The sequence below is a fragment of the Thamnophis elegans genome, chromosome 14, assembly GCF_009769535.1.
Source record: "Thamnophis elegans isolate rThaEle1 chromosome 14, rThaEle1.pri, whole genome shotgun sequence".
Lineage (NCBI taxonomy): Eukaryota > Metazoa > Chordata > Lepidosauria > Squamata > Colubridae > Thamnophis > Thamnophis elegans.
This window is the reverse complement of record NC_045554.1, coordinates 612,659-631,082: the sequence shown is the minus strand read 5'-3', so window position 1 is coordinate 631,082 and position 18,424 is coordinate 612,659. Positions and strand designations below refer to the sequence as shown.

Sequence of the window (18,424 nt, the reverse complement as noted above, 5' to 3'; positions counted from 1 at the left end):
GCCGAGGCAGCAGAGAGAGACCTCCTAGCTGGAAACCTCACAGTCAGCTTCTTCTTGGCGGAGATGCCCCCCACCCTTGGAGTTCTAAGATTTGGGAAGAATTCCGACAGTTGCTCATATGACTGGCAGGAAAAGGCAGGAAGGAAAACCGGAATTGAGGGGAGGGTAGAAAAATGAAGCCACAGCAAGGAGGCGGTGAGAGGCAGAGCCACACGCCCCCCGTCCCCGTCTCAGGGAAGAGTCTTCGCTCTGCCTCCTCCTCCTCCTCCCACACAGAGAGAGTGGGGGGAGATGGGACCGAGACTTCTGCTTCCACCGTTCAGATCAGGAGAACAAGTATCTTCTTTTCTTAATGTTCATGGAGGGCACTTAAACAAGGCTCCCAAAGGGGGCTTCAACCTAAATAGAAATGGTACTGGCTGGCCTGGGCTGCAATCTGGGCAGAAGGCCAAGCCTCACTTTGCAGGAGACCTTTATGCCATGGCGAACAAAAGCCAGGCTGTATAAATCAGAGGGGCAGCTGAGGGCCCAGCCCTGAAAAGCTGGGGGGGGGGTGCTGAAAAGGTGCCCAGAGCCCATCTGGGGCTGGAGAAGGGCAAAGGAACACCAATCAGAGGAGATAGCAATAGCAGTTAGACTTATATACTGCTTCATAGGGCTTTCAGCCCTCTCTAAGCGGTTTACAGAGTCAGCATATTGCCCCCAACAACAATCCGGGTCCTCATTTCACCCACCTCGGAAGGACGGAAGGCTGAGTCAACCCTGAGCCTGGTGGGATTAGAACCGCCGAACTGCAGATAGCAGTCAGCTGAAGTGGCTGCAGTGCTGCACTCTAACCACTGCGCCACCTCGGCTCCTTCCCACTAGGCTGCCAAAGGGGCGGCTTCGGGTCTTCCTGTGCTTGGCATTGCCAAGGGAAGCCCAGGTGGCATCGGGGACCAAGGATGCCTCCTGGCAGCTCGGTTTCTTTCCCAGCTGCAGCCCTGCCTGGGCGAGACCTTCCTTCCTGCAGTCCTTCAGAGCCAGGTGGCGCCCGGATGGGATGATCTGAACACACTTCACTTGGCGCTCTTCTCCAGAAATGGCTGCCGGACCTCCAGCGGGAATTGTACAAATATGGCCTCTGCTGGGTGACCCCGAGGGACCCCCTGAAATAAATGAATGGGTCAGGCAGGAAGATTTGCCTGAAGGACTCGTCTCTGCAAATGGAGCCCTTCCCGGGGAAGGGAAGCGAGGCTCTGTCCAGCTGCTGGACAAACTGGCCTTATAGATGAAGATGCTCCAACCTCCCATTAAATAAAAAGAGCCATTCTGAACATTGTAAATCGAGTGTTCTCAAATCTCTGGGTCACCAGTGAAAACATAAGGAGGAGATCTAGGGTTCCCTGGTGCTCCCTATCAGAGCTTTGAGGCCGAAGATCCCACTTCGTTCAATTTGTGGGTCTTCTGTCTTGCCCCAGCCCTTTGCACAATGTTCAGGCACCCCAAAAGCCACGTCCTCAAGCGCCGTTTGCCGTTTCCTGGGACGAAGCCTGAAGGACTAAAAGGAAGTGGGAGATACAGGAAGTCTTCTCAGAAGCCTAGCACATGGCCGAAGACGGTCCTCATGCTGAAGAGCCAAGCTTTCTGCTCCTTCCAAAACAACCTCTCTGCCAAGAGGAAGCCAAGATGCCTTCACCAGCAAAATACTTTGAAAGACCAAAAGGAACAAATGTTCTAGGGAACATTTTATGTGTCACAAAGGCCACATGGAAATGAGGAAGCCGGAAGCGGTATTTGTGCTGCATGGAGGCGCCAAGATACAGAGCATCTTTGGCTGGTTTGGGTCCAAGGAGAAGCAACACAGAAGCTCCATTCAAGGGTGGCTTCCGGACAAGAAAGGGAACCTTCCTAAACTTTTGCCCAAGGCAGATCAGGGCTGAGGGACGATACAGATCCTGGCTAGAAGGAAACAGCGTTTCCCAGCTGCCCATCAAGTTTGGCCTCAGAGTCATAACCTCATCGTCTCAACATGAAAGCCAGCAACGCCATCCTGTCTTTCGGCTTTGAGGCGGATGCTCCGTATGGCCATCATCATCCGACTATCTTCTGCGGAGACCTCTGAGCCCCCGTGCAAAGCCGTCAAAGCAGGGGAGGCATTCGGCCCGGCCATTTCCAGCAGGGCTACGGGAACTGCAGAGCCGCCAAGGCCAGCCGCCTTCCCTTCGATGGGAGAGAACGGCTTCTTAGCAGCCTCCCCGAAACTTCAGCAGAGGGAAGATCATACTTTAACCAAGGGTTACACAACAAAACGCTTTGTACAAAGACAGGCCATAAAGTGGCTGGAGTGGCCTTGGCTGCTCGGAGGAGGAGGGAGGGGGGGCAAGAATGGAAGAAGACGGACGGAAAGGAGCCTCAAGGACGCATCCTGGACTGCTGAGTGCCTGGCCACAACCCATCCCCCGGGAGATTTTCTCTCGCTCTCCGATCTCCATCCCAACACCGGAGATCTCGGTACTTCTTAATTAAAGCACCTTGACCTAAAATGTTCCTCTGCACCAACGGCAGCTTCAACCACATTTGTAGCTTCTCCATCCCTGGGCACCATTTGCCTTTAATCAAAACCTAATTGCGTATAAGAATGTTTTCTTGCGGCTAAATTGGGGGCAGGGGAGGGAGGGGGGCGAGGTTGTTTTAATTAAGAGAGTTGAGCAGGAATGGAACCTCTCCCATCATTCAGGACAAGCTTCTCCTTCCTCCGCCCCCCAGTTCCATCAGTCCACCCACGGGGGCCAATCCCGGTCACTGGTCAACTCAATCCCTGCCCAGCCCTGATTCTGGGCAATTTCTCATCGGGCTTCAACCCGGCAGCCACGGATGGGGCTGCCCCAGACCATCAAGCGTGAAGGAGCAGAGCAAAGCTCTGGACGTTGGCCAGCCTTCCTCGCGGCCCATCAGCTCCTGGACTACGATGGTCCTGCCACTAATTCCCTCCCCTTCTCTTCTTCCTCGCTGACTGTCCTCCAGGCCAAAACCAAGGCGCAATTTCTCTTCCATCTGGAACCCACATGGTCCAGCTCGCTTGGCTGTGTGGGCTGTGGTCCTCTGGACGGTCTCCAAAGCCTTTCCTTTGGTTTTCTGATTTATTGGACAGGTTCCATTCAGTTCTCTTTCCTAGTGGAGACATTTTTATTTTTCTTGAATGGCAAATTGCTTTGGGCAGCTCTGGGCCCTGAAAGAAAACTCTCCCTCTCCACCACGAGCCTTTCGGGCCCCCTCTGCGAAAGCGGGCGAGGGTCCAGCTCACCCGGGTCTTCGCACACTCCCAGTTTTTTAACTGCTTCTCACAAAGCTGGAAAAAAGGAAATCTCGTCTGGGGTGAGCATAAAATTACCCACCCCCCTAAAAAAAACCAAGTTGGCCACAGGACTGTCCCAGGAATTCAGCAGCAAAGCAATAGCAATAGCAGTAGACTTATATACCGCTTCATAGGCCTTTCAGGCCTCTCTAAGCGGTTTACAGAGAGTCAGCATATTGCCCCCAACAACAATCTGGGTCCTCATTTTACCCACCTCGGAAGGATGGAAGGCTGAGTCAACCTTGAGCCAGTGAGATTAGAACCGCTGAACTGCTGATCTAGCAGTAGCCTGCAGTGCTGCATTTAACCACTGCGCCACCTTGGCTCTTTGTCTCCCTTCCTTGCAAAGTTCTATATGAAGCCAAAACCTGCTAGAGACCCCCCCCCAGCACGTAGAGACCCTCCCTTCCTTTATTCCCACAAACTGCTATCTGCAGGTAGACTGCCATTGTACCTGGAACATCCACCTGGTTCTCAAGGGAACCAGCAACTTTGCAGAACTGATGCCGCAATTGATTTCTGAACCGGGTATGCCGCACCACTTCCCAGCTGGGTCTTCATGAGCACCTTATCTGAACAGGCATGGCAGTTAAGGGTTTGGTGGGCTGGCAGGCCCAATTCTCGTGGGGTACAGGCCCCAAAGCTTTCTGCACCCCATCACCCAGGCCAGGCTGCCTGGCACGCGGGAGGTGGATGCAGGGAGCGGTGGAGATTTAGGTCATGTTTTCAAAATCTATTTTGGGTAAACACATCCTCCTCCTCCTCCTCTTCTCCAACTGGGTGGCATTTAGGGCGCTCCGCATCCCCTCTCGACACTGCTGAAGACCAAGCCGTGCATGCTGGGTTCCTCTGGCCGCCATGACTGGCCTCCCACCCAGGGCAGCTGCTTCGCCCGCCTGCAGGAAAGGAGAAGCAGACGCTCGGGGGCTACAGCGTTGCCTGGGGAGGATGCGAGGGGGGGTAAGGACCCTGTCTCCAAGCCAAGGGGGGAAGGTCTCCAAGGGCAACTGGTCAGCCACTGTGGGAAATAAAACACTGGGACAAAAGCAGTGGGGGCTCCTTCTCTGGGCTTTTCTTACCAGAAGGCATCGGAGGGGGTGAAAGTGGGCAGAGAGAAATGGAAGTGGGTTGCCAAATTGTGCCCCAGGGAGAAATTCTCCAGAAGGTGTGGCATTTTCCTCAAATAAACAGACAGATTGTCAAGCACTCCTCAAATAAATAGCCTCAGCCACTCCTTGGCGCTCACTGGCAGCTCTTAAAATGTGCAACTTTGATCTCCTCTCGGGCTCCCGTCCAACTACCAAACGGCTTCCTTTTATATCAGCCGCAGAAACCTACGACGTTGGCTCTTAGGTGCATCTGACAGCTGGTGGCCAACAGCCATCCCAAAACCAGCAAATCTTTCCTTATTTACTCAGGTGGGAGCGCTGAACCCAGAGCAGGAGGAAGGCTGCTCCCAGCCCTGGGTGGGCCCAGCTTGACCCCAGGAAAGATTTGACAGTCAAAATGCCGATGTAACATTGGATTCTTGGTCGGGGCGAAAGAGATGCTCTAAAGCCACATCTAGAGGGCCAGGAACCCAGGTGGTGGCGGTGGCTTTTCTTTTTTCTCTCAGCAAAGCACCATCTCTCACAGGCCCCGGCCTGGATGCTGGGACGGAAGCCCCTTCGCTCCGCAGCTCCTCCGTTTTCCAAGCCAGGTTCCTCTGAATTCTTTCTTGCAACTGCTGGGGAGCAGCAAGGAAGAGGTTGCAAGCAATGGGGGCTGGGGGTGGGGGGGGGGGAGTGCGCATGGGGCCACCTAGGTGGTGTGGAATCAATTACATAAGCTGGAATTTTGTAGCTGGATGTCAGCCGTTTAAAAAAAAAAAAGAGGAAATCCAGCTTGTGTTTTTATTTATTCATCTTTACTAAAACCTATTAGCTTTCTTGCTTGGGAAAAACACCGAGAAGAACCCGTATTCTCCATTAAGGAAATCTGCAGTTTGAGCACGAGTCCCGCAATGTGCAGCCCAGCCTGTTTCCAAAGCTGCCGGAGTCGGACTCCATGTGGGAGAACCTCCACCCTGAGCACTTAGCGCCATGAAACATTCATGGCTCCATCCTCGGCCCATCGTCTTCTCGCCCGAAGACCAAGTCCTGGCCAAGCAGGCCATGTGCAGAACATGCCGGCACTCTCAAGCACGGAGAAACCGCTCCGGGGGGAGAGGAGGGGGGCCTGCACAGTTGGAGGGGAGACTTGATTTTCAGCCCAGCCGTTGTGGCATCTCCATATGAGATCCCAGACCATTGGTGATCTGTTTTGTAGCCCCTCCTGCAACACTTAAACCCACCTTTCCTAATCTGCTCCTGGCAGAATTCTCCCCCAGGAGGTCTCTCAACCATGGGCTTCAACTCCCAGAATTCCCCAGCCAGCCTGGAAGTCTAGAGCAGGGTGTCCAAACTCTGCAACTTCAAGATCTGTGGACTTCAACTCCCAGAATTCCCCAGCCAGCAAGGGAGGCGGGCCTTGGGTGCCTGAGTGGCCGTCTCTCCTCCGAGAATCCCCTCTGCATTCCTCTACCCTGCCTGACTCTGGGGAGGGGGCTAAGACCCATACGCCAGGGCTCCCGGTGGGCTGGGAAATCCCCAAGCGCTTGGGGGGGCCCAGCAGAAGGAGGGTTGCATGAGGGGCGCAGGAGGTAGCAAGGCAGGGGACCCCACAGTCTCTAGGAGACCCCTGCGTTGGCCTCCCTGTCCTACGAAGCCCCCAAACCGACTCTTGCCTGGGAGGGCCTGGGCCGCTTCCCCCAGAGTTATGGGGAGGTGGCCAAGCCAGCCGCAAGGCTTCGTTGACGTCCTGCACCCAATCCTAAACCACGGCTTGCCACGTGGCCTCAGTCCAAACGACGAACAAGATGCATGAAGGAGGCTGTCTGGATTCAGACAACCAGCAAGCCAGAAAGTGCAGCTGGGAAATGGCAAGACCACCCTGGCCACAACAGGCCAAGACGAAGGGCCACAAACCCCCATGGGTGGTCCCTCGGATGCAGAAACGGGCCACGGTTCCCCCGGTTTCCTCCAACGCAAGTCAGAGTCACTGTTGAGGGGCCAGTTCCCCCATGCCCCGGGCAGCAACCAATATTGGCCCTGGGTTCAAGCCGTAAGTGGTTTGCTGGACTGCAGCACGTGGGGCTTTGGGGGTGAAGTCACGGAGGCTCCGAGCCACGCTTCCTCCCTCAGCCAACCACGGCTTCTCCAAGAGGCCCTAAGTAAGCAAAGGCAACTGTGCGTGAGCGCCTTCAGCCTTCGACCCAAATGCTCCTCCGGGTACTTCGGCCGGGCACTTCCCATGCCAGTTGGCCCACCGACGTCTAAATACAGTCATGTGCCAATCTTTACCGCTATTTCCTCACCACCCACACACATAGCGACGGTGCCTGGAGTTCCCCGCTCGAGAGAACTGGCCGCAGAGTCGGGGGCCCCCCGAGAGACCCAGAATTGTCTGCCACAACTTAAAACAACAACAACTTTGAAGGCCTGGTGCGGGTCTCCAAGGCCTGGTCAAGTGTTCTGCTCTCCCCACTGCACCAAAATGAAAAAGGGAAAGAGGAAAACTATTAAACTGTCAGATCCAGTTAAAGGCAGCAGGTTCTCGGGCACCCTTAATAGATGACAAAGCGCAGAAAGAAAACATGTTTGACAGAACCAATACGGTTCGGTGGCGCCCAAGGAGCCAAGGCCACCACTTGGGCCTTCCCAATGGGCTCCTCTCTCAAAGGAGGGGCTGGCTGCCCACCCTTGGCAGGGGACTTGGTACCAGGGGCAGGAAAGACACCCCCAAAGGCAGCTGTTCCACTGGCACCTTCGGCCTGCTTGATCTTCGGATCAAGGCCTGCTCAAGGAACAAGCTTCTCCAGCAGGAGGTCCCCGGGGGGGGGGCTCCCCAAAAGGAGCTGTGGGTGAGGTGCACAATAACCCCCCCCCGATTCAGGCAGGAGAAAGACGAGAAGGGGGGGTTATAAAAGGTAGGGGGAGCCTCATTAAGAAATAACGTTGGAAAGTTCGCTTTGGAGGGATCCATGGAGCAACCGAGGAGCCCTGAGGTGGTCCCGGACATTTCTCCAAGGGGGGGGGGGGGGTCTGCAGCTGGGAAAGGAGTGGGAGGGGCCCTGGACCCGGGAGAGCCAATGGCCCTGTGACCCCTGGGGGCTGGTGGGGAGGGGCCGGGCTGTCTAGGTGGCTTAAACTAAACCTTCAGCCCTTTGGGTTCCCCCGAAGCCCTCTCGGCCCTGCCCACACAGGGGGAGGCGGGCAGGGGAGGCCCCCGGGACACCCACAGCTGCTTGAAGAGACTGCGAGTGGCCACGTTCACACGACTGAGGTGGGGACCTGATGTCTCTGTGCCGAGGGCCAACCCCACCTTTCTTTGTGGGCTTCTGATCGGCTGCAGCCAGGGGGGACTCTGGGGTCTGAAAGGGCAGCAGCCCAGCCAGGCCGTAGGAGGCCTGCAGGTTGGCTGGGACCTGACCCCTCCCACTCCACTCACTGAAAACCCACGCACGGGCCCTCGGGCACCGGGGGCAACCTGCCGGCCAACGAGGCTGCCGGCTGACCCCCACTGGAGGCCCAGCGCCAGCGCTGCCAATCCCCGTGGAGAGGAGAGGAGGCGAGGGTGTCCCCTGGGGCCCCCTCCCTCCAGAGGGGCTGCGAGCTCCTGTCCACACACTTCACTGCCGCCTCAGTTGTGCAACACTTGCAGCCCTGACACAGCAATTTGAGTGATGAACACACGCACACACACACACACATGCACACACACACACCCTGGGTCCACAGGTCTGTTTCAAGGCAAATCTTCTCCCTCTCCCTCTGTTTCCCCTGCACAGAAGCAGCCTCGGTAGTGAGTGGCACCTGGGAGCAGAGAAGAGAGGCTGCCGGGGGGGGGGGGGTCTTTTTCCTCCTAATCTGCCCTTTGTTTTGGGGGGGAGGGGAGGCGGGGGTGGGGGGGGCTGCCCTGAGAAAGGATTTCTTGGAAAGCCAGAACGGCCTCCCTGCGTCCTCAAACTCTTTACTTAAGTGGAGGCAAGATTGGCTCCCCAGCCCTTCAGGAGGGGGGCAGCCGAGATTTCGGGGAAGGCGGCAGCAGCACCCCAATGCCGGTCCACCCATCGTCCGCCCTGGAGATGCAGCGGAGGAGGCAGGGGGCTCGCCCGCTCCCACGTGCGGAGCCGGCTCACCTGCCTCCTCCCTCTCCCTGCTGCATTTCAAGAGGCACCAACTGCAGCGGGCAGCTCGAGGCCGACCGATTGTTCCCCTGTGCTGTGGCCGGGTGCGAAGGGAAGAGACCACGCTGGGCAGCTCAGGGAGGGTCCCCACCGCCTCAACCCACCCGAGGAAAGCCAAGCAGGGCCCAGAGGGACCAGCGCCAGGCCTCCCTCCGCCCCCATCGCGGCCAGTGTGGGCAGAAGAGGAAGAGCTGGAGAGAAGCGAAGGGAGCCCAGAGGATCAGCCGAGAAGGGCAGTCCGGAGAGGCACCTCACAAGCCCCCTCGACCTCGCCCTGATCCTAAGCGGCTCCACACAGGCAAGGGGGGCCCTTTTGTTGCCCCGAGGGGAGCCTGCTTAGCCCCTCCGAGGGGCCCCGGGCTGCCTCTCGAAAGCAAAGGGAGTTCTCCTCTACACAGGTGGCCTTTACCAGGCGAGCTTCAGGAGGTGGCACCGGCCACGGGTGGGAAGGAGCAAGAAGCCAGTGTGGCTCTCAGCTGCTCCGGCCTCTAAGCGGGGCCTTCGAGCAGGAGAGGACACATCACTAAGGCAAGGCCCCCCCAGCTGCACCAGAGGCTGACCGGGAGCCAGCCCACCCTCACTGTACCCACCGGTGCCAAGCACAGTTCCACCAGCAGCCTCATCCTGACTGGCCTCTGGCACGGAAGCCCCACCGTGCCCAGCAGGGGCCTGGCTCCACTCGCGTGGCCCCCTGCACATCTGCCGGGCCCTCAGGGGCCCATGAGCGTCTCGTTCGCTGGTAACAAAGCCTGTGCAGGGAAGCAGAACTTCTCCATGGGCCTCTGACCGGCTGAGCCCACCCCCAAAGTCCTCCCCCCCCCAATCCTGGGATCCACCTCAACATCCGCCAGCCACCTCCTCTCCCCCCCCGTCCAAAGTCTCTGCCCCAGAAGCTGCCAACGCAGCCAGGCAACGGCCCGCAACGCCAAGCCCCCAAAGAGGTTAAGAGGACCCTTCTGGAGTGGCCTTAGGGCTGATGCACAGCAGACATCTCTCCAACAATGCTCAGGAAGCCCCCCAGGCAGGTCAGGCACAGAAGGACCCCTGGCCTAAGAGGTCCTGGGGGGCAGGAAGGAATTCCAACCCCCCTCCCTCCCTCCGACACCATCAGACACGCCAGGGGGCTCCACCTGGCAAGGACCCCCGAGTCCACACAACGGACGTTGAGGTCAGCAGGAAGAGTTTCTTCTACACCCAGGATGGAAAATAGCCACCCTGAAAGTGAGGCCCCCCTCCAGGCTGCCCCCCCCCACTCCAAATCCTCCCCTGGCTGGGGACTCATGCCACGGGACTCCACAAGACCTCCCGCCCTGGCTGATCTCCAGAGAAAGGCGTTCGCTAGGCCTCCTCGCCTGGAGCACCATTGGAGAGGTGCATGTTGAGAAATATAGAACAACAGCTGGAAGGGACCCTGGAGGTCTTCTAGTCCAACCCCCCTCCTGTTCAAGCAGGAGACCCTACGTCACTTTAGATGAATGGACCAGCCTGGCCCTGATTCTACCAAGGAGAGCAGCATTCTAGGCGGCGCCAAGGGGCAAGAGAAGGCACAAATGCAGCCCCACAGACCAGCAAAATCCCCCCACCCCCACCCCGTGACTCCCAGAGTGGAGGAGCCACAGTGCCCCTCGCCCCCCCCCCTCTCTCCCCCTACCTTCTCTGCCATGATCATGGAGGAGCCTCCGTGGATGCCCAGGATGGGGATCAGAGTCTGGGAGGAGATAAAATCCAGGATCTGGGCCACGGCCTCCTGGCCGCTGTCGTCTCCGAAAAGCACCCCGTGGATCTTGGTGCCCGAGATCAAGTCGCAGATGTGGGTGATGATGCTCTTGGGGTCGGTCTGGTTGATCAGGAGGGGCACCACGTTCACGTCAGTGGGGAGCCCCCCGGCCACATCCCGGCTGCTGAGAGCACGGAGGTCTCTTTCCGTGACGCTCGGAGTCCTCCCCAAAATGACCGCAACGTTCAGGATGGGGGAGCTTCTCTCCGCCCCGTGGACCAGAAACGCGTGGAGCACCAGCAGATTCCAGCACACGCATGCCATCTTGACCAGCACCATGCCCTGCAAAGGGGGCCAGAGTGAACCCGGGCGCCCTCCTGCTCAGCCAGAGGGGCCGGCAGAGACGTTGGCAGGCAGAACCCAGACCGCCGGGCCCTCTGAAGGGGCGAGGGCGCCGCATATCGTCCCCCTGCCTCCCCCCAACCCTCCGCTGGCTTCAGAGCAGAGCCGGCAGCCCGAGTCGCCTCGTGTCGCATGCCTGCAGGAGCAGCTGGGCAAGACCCCCCTTCCCGGGTGGGAGAGATAAGCAGCCCAGGATGGTGGGGTGGGGGGCACGCAATGGCTGTGGGAATCGGGGAGGGGCTGCTGCCCCTTGAGAAGCTGCTGAGCTGAGCCGGCCTGCCGCAGCCAGTGGAGAGGAACCACCGCCGGTAGCTCCTCAGAGGGACATCCTCCAGCCTCCTGGCCAGTGGGATGGCTGGCTGACCAAGCTGAGCCAGCCGCATCTGTGGCACAGGTTCAAGCAGGCCGATTTCACCAGCCCCTCGCCTGCCGTCCGACCCACCTGCCCCTCCCCAGCTGGACCTTCCTGGCTGCTCCCTTCCCGGCCTCCAGGCACAGGCTGCTCTTAGGGGACATGGAGGAAGGGGCCAACCCTGCAGGATTGGGGGCCCGACTTCAGGCCTCTTCCTGGAAGGAAACCCCCCCACACCTCTCCATGTCTTCTGGAGGAGGGGCTGCTGCTGCTGAGAGCAGGTGTCCTACATCTTCCCAGCCAGACCATAGCCCCCTCCGGCCCAAGGGGGGGGGCTCAGTGTGCCCACTCCACCAGCCCCCACCCCCCAGAGCTCCAGCAAAGCAGGGCTCCTAAAAAGTCTGCTTTCCCCGTGCGGAGGGGGAGGGGGAAGTGCGTGGGAGGAGGGGGGTCGCTGCAGCCCCTGCCCACTCCCCTCCCCCCTTTGCAGACTGCATCTGGATGCAGCCTCAGAGGTCGGATCTGTTGCAGGGCAGATTTACCATCCCCCCCCCCCCCCACTGCAGTCAGATCAGGCGAGAATTTTGGTGAAAAGGAGGAAGCTTTCCGTGGGCCTTTTCAACTCGCCTCATTCATTCCCGTTTCGCCCGGTCCTCTAAACGGCGCACCAGGCTGCCTGGCTGGGCAAGGGGGGGGGGGCGCCCCCTTCAAACTGCAGCCGCCCATTCTTGGCTCCCCGTCCCGTGGTGGGGGGAAGGCCAGCCCGGAGCGCCCCCCTGGCCCCGCCCGCCCGCCCGCCTCCCCTCCCGGCCGGAGGAGCTCCGCTGCTTACCGGGGTCGTGAGAAACGGTAGACGAGGCGGCCTCAAAGTTTGGCATTTCGCAGGGCTGCTCAGCGGCGCGCGTCAAGGGGGGCTGCCGTCCGTCCTTCCACAGGCGCCGTCGCCGGGGTCGGCACTCCGCATCGCCTCCGCTGGCGGCGGGGGGGCCTCTCGGGGCAAGCGGGCTCTGGGCGGGTCAGAAGAAGGCCGGGCAGGTGAGCGGCGGGCGAGCGGGGCGCGAGGCCGCTGCCAGCGGTGCCAAACAGCCGTTTAAACAAGCACCTTCACACGCCGCCGCACTTCAGAAAGTTGCCGAAACGCCACCCCAGAGCCACCCTCCGGGCTGCGGCCCGCCCTCCGGGAGCACGGGACTACAAATCCCATCGCCCGCACGGCCCCTACGGACGGCCCCAGCGCGGGAGGGAGGGAGGGAGGGGGGCCTCACTGACCCCCGGGGGCTGCCTCCTCGCCATCTTCTTCGGGACCCTCTCCCGCTGCCTCGGCCGGGCCGGGCCTCCCCGCCGACCCGACCAGCCCCGCGCGCTCCCCTCGCCCACACCGGCTCCGGGCACGTCCTCACCGCGGAGGGCGCAAAGCCGGGCGGGGGCTCTGCGGAGGCGCAGCCAGTCCGCCATCCAGCCAGCTCCGCCACGCTCCGCAGCTTCTCGTCCGGGAAAGCTCCCTGGGCGAGGACGGCTCGCGGGACCCTCCCCAAACCGCCCCGCATCACCCCGGCCAGCACTCTCCCCCCCCCCCGGGCTCTGCCGGGCTGCGACTCCACTCAGGGTCGGAGCTCTGCGTGGAAGCGGGGGAACCGCGCCGCCGACCCCGGCCCTTCCTGCCCGCCGCCCGCGCCTCCCGGCCGCGCCGCCCTACTCACCGCAGCGCCGGCCTTCGCCATAATGCCCCGGGGGGCGGCCGCCCCGCATCTCCGAGGCCGTCCGGGCAGCAGGCAGAGGCGCGCCGCCGCCGGCCCTTCCCTCCTCGCGCGGGGCGCCTGGCTCGGCTTCTTCGCAGGGCAGCCGCCGCCGCCGCGCCTTGCGCCCCCTCCTCTCCCGGCCCGCAGCGCCCGCGCGACTCCCTCAGCCGCCCCCTCCTCCTCTTCCTCCTCCTCCTCCCCCGGGCAAGTTGGCGGAGCGCGCGGGCCAAGGGCACCGGCCGGCTGGCACGCAGGGCGGCCGCGCAGCCCAGCGCCGCCCCGAAGCCACAGCCAGTCGCCGCCGCCGCCGCCGCCCGGGTCCCGGAGGGGAGAGTCTGCCCTGCGGAGCGCGCTCGCTCGGCCGCTGCCTCGCCCGGGACCAGCGGCGGCGCTGCAGTCCGGCGCCGGGCGGAGCTCAGCCGCGCAGCAGCCCAGCAGCCCAGCAGCCCAGCAGCCAGCCCGCCGGCGGGCGGACAAGCGGAGCGGCCCTTCCCCCGCCCGGCACGGACGGGAGGGGAGGGGGCGGAGTCGCCGTGGGGCGCAGCCGGGGCCCGTTTGGGGCCCCGCCGCGGCGTCTCCTTGGAGAGCCGAGGACGGCCGGGCTCCGCGGAGCCTCCACGTGCCGCCCCGGCCGGCCTGATCTCTCCCGAAGCTGCGGAGCCCAATCCGGGTGGCTGCAGCGTCTCTATCAGGAAGCCCCCGGACCGCCCCATAGAGGGCAGGCGGGGGTGGGTGGGTATCTTGGTCCCTGGGGGGCCGCAGCCGCTCCGTGTGTAGCTTCCTTCAGAAACCAGCCCCCTCCTCAAAGGAAACAGGGGTTTTGCCCCCCCCAAAGGTCACCATGAATGACAGGAACCAAATAAACCTGATTTAAAAACTCTCCAGAGTGTATAGAAAGGGGGCGAGAGCAGCAGGGCAGCCATGTCTGTGGGTCAACCTGAAGGGAGTCTTGGGCACCAGCCTAGACCCAGAAAGGGGCTTTTTCCCTCCTGCCGAAGGGCCACCCAGGGCCCCAGCTCCACACCTGGGCAGCTTCTGCTGTAGGAGGGCAGCTTCTGTAAGTAGCCCTCTTCACTCTTTTCAACTCTGCAGGCCTGGGGCTTCAGGGTCTCCTCCCCCTCCCCTTTCCTCCTCCCCTTCCCCTTCCCTCCCCCTCCCCATTGGAAATGTGATGGGCTTAAGCTACCCTACAGAGCTGGGGGGGTGGGGTGAAGAGAGACTGGTAGCATTCCATGATATGAAAGAGACCACACTTTCAATTCAAAAATAATTAAGACACAGCAGAAATCCAATTCCTTTGAATGGAAATGAGTCTATTTTGGGCTTAGGTAGCGCTAGCGAGGTTTCAAAGGAGCCTCACTTGCATCACACGGGCGCTGGGGAAGGGGCCGGCCTTGGAGGGCGTCCAGAGAGAAACACAGCCAGTCGGTTTGTTGTTGGGCAGCAAGTTCTTTCCAAGATCCCAGCAATGCCCCAATTTCAGCTGCCATCCCGTCTTCCCTCACCGGGGAATAAATTATACCAAAACAATCGGATTTAGCCCCGCGGATGGTGCGGTTGAACGTGTGCCAAGGAGATGGCCGGCTGGTGGCTTTGAGACCCAGGCAGCGGGCCTGGCCTCTTGGCATGCAGAGCCAGATTCCGGAATCTGCGTCTCCAGAACCTTCCAGCATTTTCTTACAGTCCACCATAAGTTTATGATTCCATGTTAGGCAACCAAGGGCAGGAATTGGGGGTGCAGCAGGAGAGCCGAGGCAGCGGATGCAGAGAGGAGAATGTAAAAAGGCCAAGGGAAAAAGCGGGGCAGCTTAGCTGGACGAGTCCCTTCTGGATCAGGGAGGGCCGGAGGGTTCCAGCAGCCATAGAGGGAGGGGGGGAGGGACGTCTCTCCCCCTGGCAGAATCGTGCAAGACAGGAGAGAGGAGAAGGTCCAGGGGAGGAGGGGGAAAACACAACACCAGGCAAGTCCCGAGAAGGCAGTGGTGGGATCTGGAGGAGGAAATGCCCAAGGCCCTGCAACAGCTGAGGGAGAGACCCCTGGCCTGGCCCCTGGCTCTATGGAGGGCACGGCTCAGCCCTGGCAGGAGGAAGGTGCTGGACGGGCAGGCAGGCGAAGGAGAGCTGCCCGAGGCCTTCGCCATCCTCTCGGTCGGCAGCTGCATGGAATAAATGAAGCTTTGGGCCGTTGCCAAGGAAATATGGTGGACGTGTCCAGAAAGTCTCCAGGAACTGGGTCCGGTTCAGCTGCTCTAGAAATTGGAAGTGGCTGGCAGAGACCCCACTGCGAATGCTGCCTTCTCGCACTGGGCACTTTCCTGAGGACCAGGAGACCAATAATCCACTGCAAAATTGTGTGGGTTTCCTTTTGAATCCCTTTCCTGGCTTCCCTTTCCCCCTTTTCGCAGGAATAAGACTCCGACTCAAGAGGTGGTCAGTCAGCATCTCTTGAATCCAACCGAGCATGAACTCATGAGGGCTAGAAGCTTGCTTTCTTTTTTTTAAAGAAAACCTTTTTGGGAACGCTACCTTTTGCTTGCTTCAGGGGGTGGAGAAAAGTCATCGCACCCAAGATCCCAGAGGGCCTTTCGGGCAAGCGGGAACCTTTGGGTCTGCAGAAGGCTGTGTGTGTCCGTGTGTGAGGCAGGCAGCAGAATTATTCTGCTCAATTTCTGTCCAATTGCTCGGTGGCCCCCATGAAGCTGGCAGAAGCTTGACTCACATCAGATCTACCCAGGTGGCCTGAGACTCTCCATAATCCTCTGCCACGAGGCCAGAGCGGGTCAGGCCGGCGGAAGCGAGGCGGTGCCCTAATGGCTTCTCTTAGTGCCCCGCACGGAGTGTCCTTGCTTTCCTTGAGAATTAAAGTGGCTGCTGGTTCCTGTAACGTTCCCGTGGTTCGTCCATGAGGCCAATGTGGAGAAAAGACAGGACACGATCATCTTTCTCGGGATGGAGCGACGACCCAGATTGGGGGTCTGAGAGCCCCTTTTATTGAGATAGGACAAAGGCAGGAGGAGCAATCAGCATGTGGTTAAAAACAGCCTGTAAAAGTACAATTTCTAATCTACTGCTCAGGGAAGTTCTGTCTATATATGGTCAAATCCTGGGTGTCATTGGTAGGGCACATCTCAGGATGTTATGTTATGCACTATCAGGATGTTATGGCGTTCTAGGAGTTTGTTTTCTCCTGTGTGGTTCAGCGTGGCTCTGCATGCCCTGGTATGAACTGGACCGTGGGTGACCCCCACCTACACAAGGAACTATATTACAACAGGTTCCCTCTGCGGAAGCTCCATCGATGCCTCTGTCCTTGCTAAGTGTGGGTGGGAGGCCTGTTCACAGCCCCTGCTTCCCCAAATATGGGACTCTCCAAGGAAGAGGAGGAAATCCACAACTCTCTTCCGGGCGGGGGGCTTCCTCCTCTCTGGACAGCGGGGGGGGGGGGGGGGGGGGCTCAAGAAAAGACGCCTCTTTGGTGTGGCCACTGTGACTTCCAGCCTTTGGGGCCCAGGCCCACTTCGCCATCCTCCTCCATCCCCCACCTCAGAAACAATGAAAGGTTGGGGCGGGGGGGGCGAGATGTTCATTATGGATCCAACCTGTGATAAAAGCTCAGCAGATTCCAAGCCCCTTGAGACCTCAGGGGGCCACCAGATCCGATCTGTCCTGCCAGGACCTGGAGCCCTCCATGCATGCTGGATGAAAGCCCCTATGCCCATGCTTCACAGCCGGGATGGGCAACGTAGTCCAGAAGGCCTGGAAGAGACCAGCCTGGGCTAAGCTGCTCCGTCCCCTTAAAAGCAAAATCTTCCCCTCCTGGGAATCCTGAGATGCTTCTTTGTCAGCCAATCCAAGTGGGATCTGGGCATCGTTTTCCAGGCTTTAGGATCAGTCCGTAAACCAGGCTTTCAAGCCCCTTGAGAACGCAGGGTGAGTGAGCCCCACCGGCCTGCTCCAAAGCACCCAGAAGCTTGTTTCCCCTTTCGGCCACGGAGCTTTGTGGTCTGGCTTCTGCCTTCCACCTTCCTTCCATTGTTACAGGCAGGAAAAACTTCGCTTTCCTGCTCCCAGGCCAGAAGTCTCTTTCTTCACCTTGCTTTGCCTCAACCGGAGCAGGCCGTTTTGGTGAACAGCTGGCCAGGCCGAGGTGTGCAGACAACTCCCCGAGACGCAGCCATAACATTTTAACCCCCTGCTGGAGCGGGCGGCTCTCCTGGCAGGAGCCTTCACACATCCGCCTTGATGGACAAGCGATCGGGCATCCAGCAAGGCAGGTTTAATCTGCCCTTTGCAACAGCCACAGCAGGCGCCGCGTTTGACAATTTCACCCAACGGGAAGCCCAGAGAAATACCAGGGAAAGGGCAGGCGGATCAGGCGTGGCCAAGCCGCAAACATCCACCGCACCAGCTAAGGCGGGAGACTTAGGCACACGCAGAGGCAGCCTTGATTTCCCGGAAGGGGGTGCAGATGTTCAAAGGGGACGCTCAGAATCGAATAGGCCCAGTAAGAGAGGAAATTGGAATGGGAGGGAAGAGGAGAACAGACCCAGAGCAGGACTTCCTCCTTGGCTCAGGGACGGGCAGTCCCCAGTTGCTAACGTCCCAGAAGGGCTTTTCCAAAAGGCAACTGGACTTCTTTGGTTTCCCTTGAAGGCGTTTCTCTTCTCATCCAAGAAGCTTCTTCAGTTCTAGTAGGCAAGTGAAGAGAAGTCAGAAGAACTGAAGAAGCTTCTTGGATGAGAAGAGAAACGCCTTCGAGGGAAACCACGGAAGTCCAGTTGCCTTTTGGAAAAGCACCTTTGGGGCAACCAAGACCCAGATGGCTGAGACTATCCATAGACATTCAGTTGCCAACCTCCTGACCGGCCCGGGGGTCCAGTTGTGACTCTCCAGCGTGCATCTTTTATCCGTCAACATTAGGAGTGCTTTCATCCCTCTCAACCTCTAGATTTTCAGTCATTTCTCATGCGTCAATGGCTACCAACGTGCCTTTTTAAAACAAGACGCGATTGGGAGGAGATGGCTTAGCAAGATGTTCAAAGCGCCTTCTCAGCAATTTGAGGGAAGCGCTGTGCCTATTATTCACACCAGATCTGTTCGGTGCTTCGTAAATTGCTCGTGCGATTCAGTGCGACCGGGTCGTGTGGCTGCTGTGTCTTTCAGCGACAAGAGAGCCACTCTAGCAGAGGGTCAATGCCGTTACTCCATGCAAACCTCTGTGCAAGTAAAGCCCAGATAATGCAGGGCTTTTGTTGAAGTCAATAAGCACCGATTCAGCCATAGCGTCTCCCGTTCGCCTACTTTGGGCCAAGGTTTTGAGAGGTCTGCTAATCACAGATGACTTCTCCACCGGGAGACACGCCTTGAGCTGCATCCGTCACAGAGATCTCACAATCTGTTATGCAATGCAGGCTCTCGGTTTGCCATAGAAGATGGGGGGGGGGAGGAGGAGGAGGAGGAGGCAGAGACAGGCTCTCTCCCTTGGTGACGAATTGGAGGGAACAAATCTTGCACCGTGGGGACAATTCCTTTCCATTAATTAGCTTACCACATTCACGCCCTTTCCTCTTTTCAGTTTCACTGAGTTTCCCATCTTCTCAGCCGCAAAATG

At 59.3% G+C, this 18,424-nt stretch overlaps 1 protein-coding gene across 1 annotated transcript; it reads right to left on the bottom strand.

Annotated features, from left to right (window-relative positions):
- Positions 1-1,375: 1,375 nt before the first annotated feature.
- LOC116517804 (glutamate receptor ionotropic, NMDA 2A-like) lies at positions 1,376-12,001 on the bottom strand. Its single transcript, XM_032230979.1, has 3 exons — positions 11,907-12,001; positions 10,255-10,662; positions 1,376-1,540 (listed from the first exon to the last, which is right to left on the bottom strand). The coding sequence occupies exons 2-3, from the start codon at positions 10,657-10,659 to the stop codon at positions 1,376-1,378; spliced, it is 570 nt and encodes a 189-aa protein (XP_032086870.1). The 5' UTR covers positions 10,660-10,662; positions 11,907-12,001.
- Positions 12,002-18,424: the final 6,423 nt, after the last annotated feature.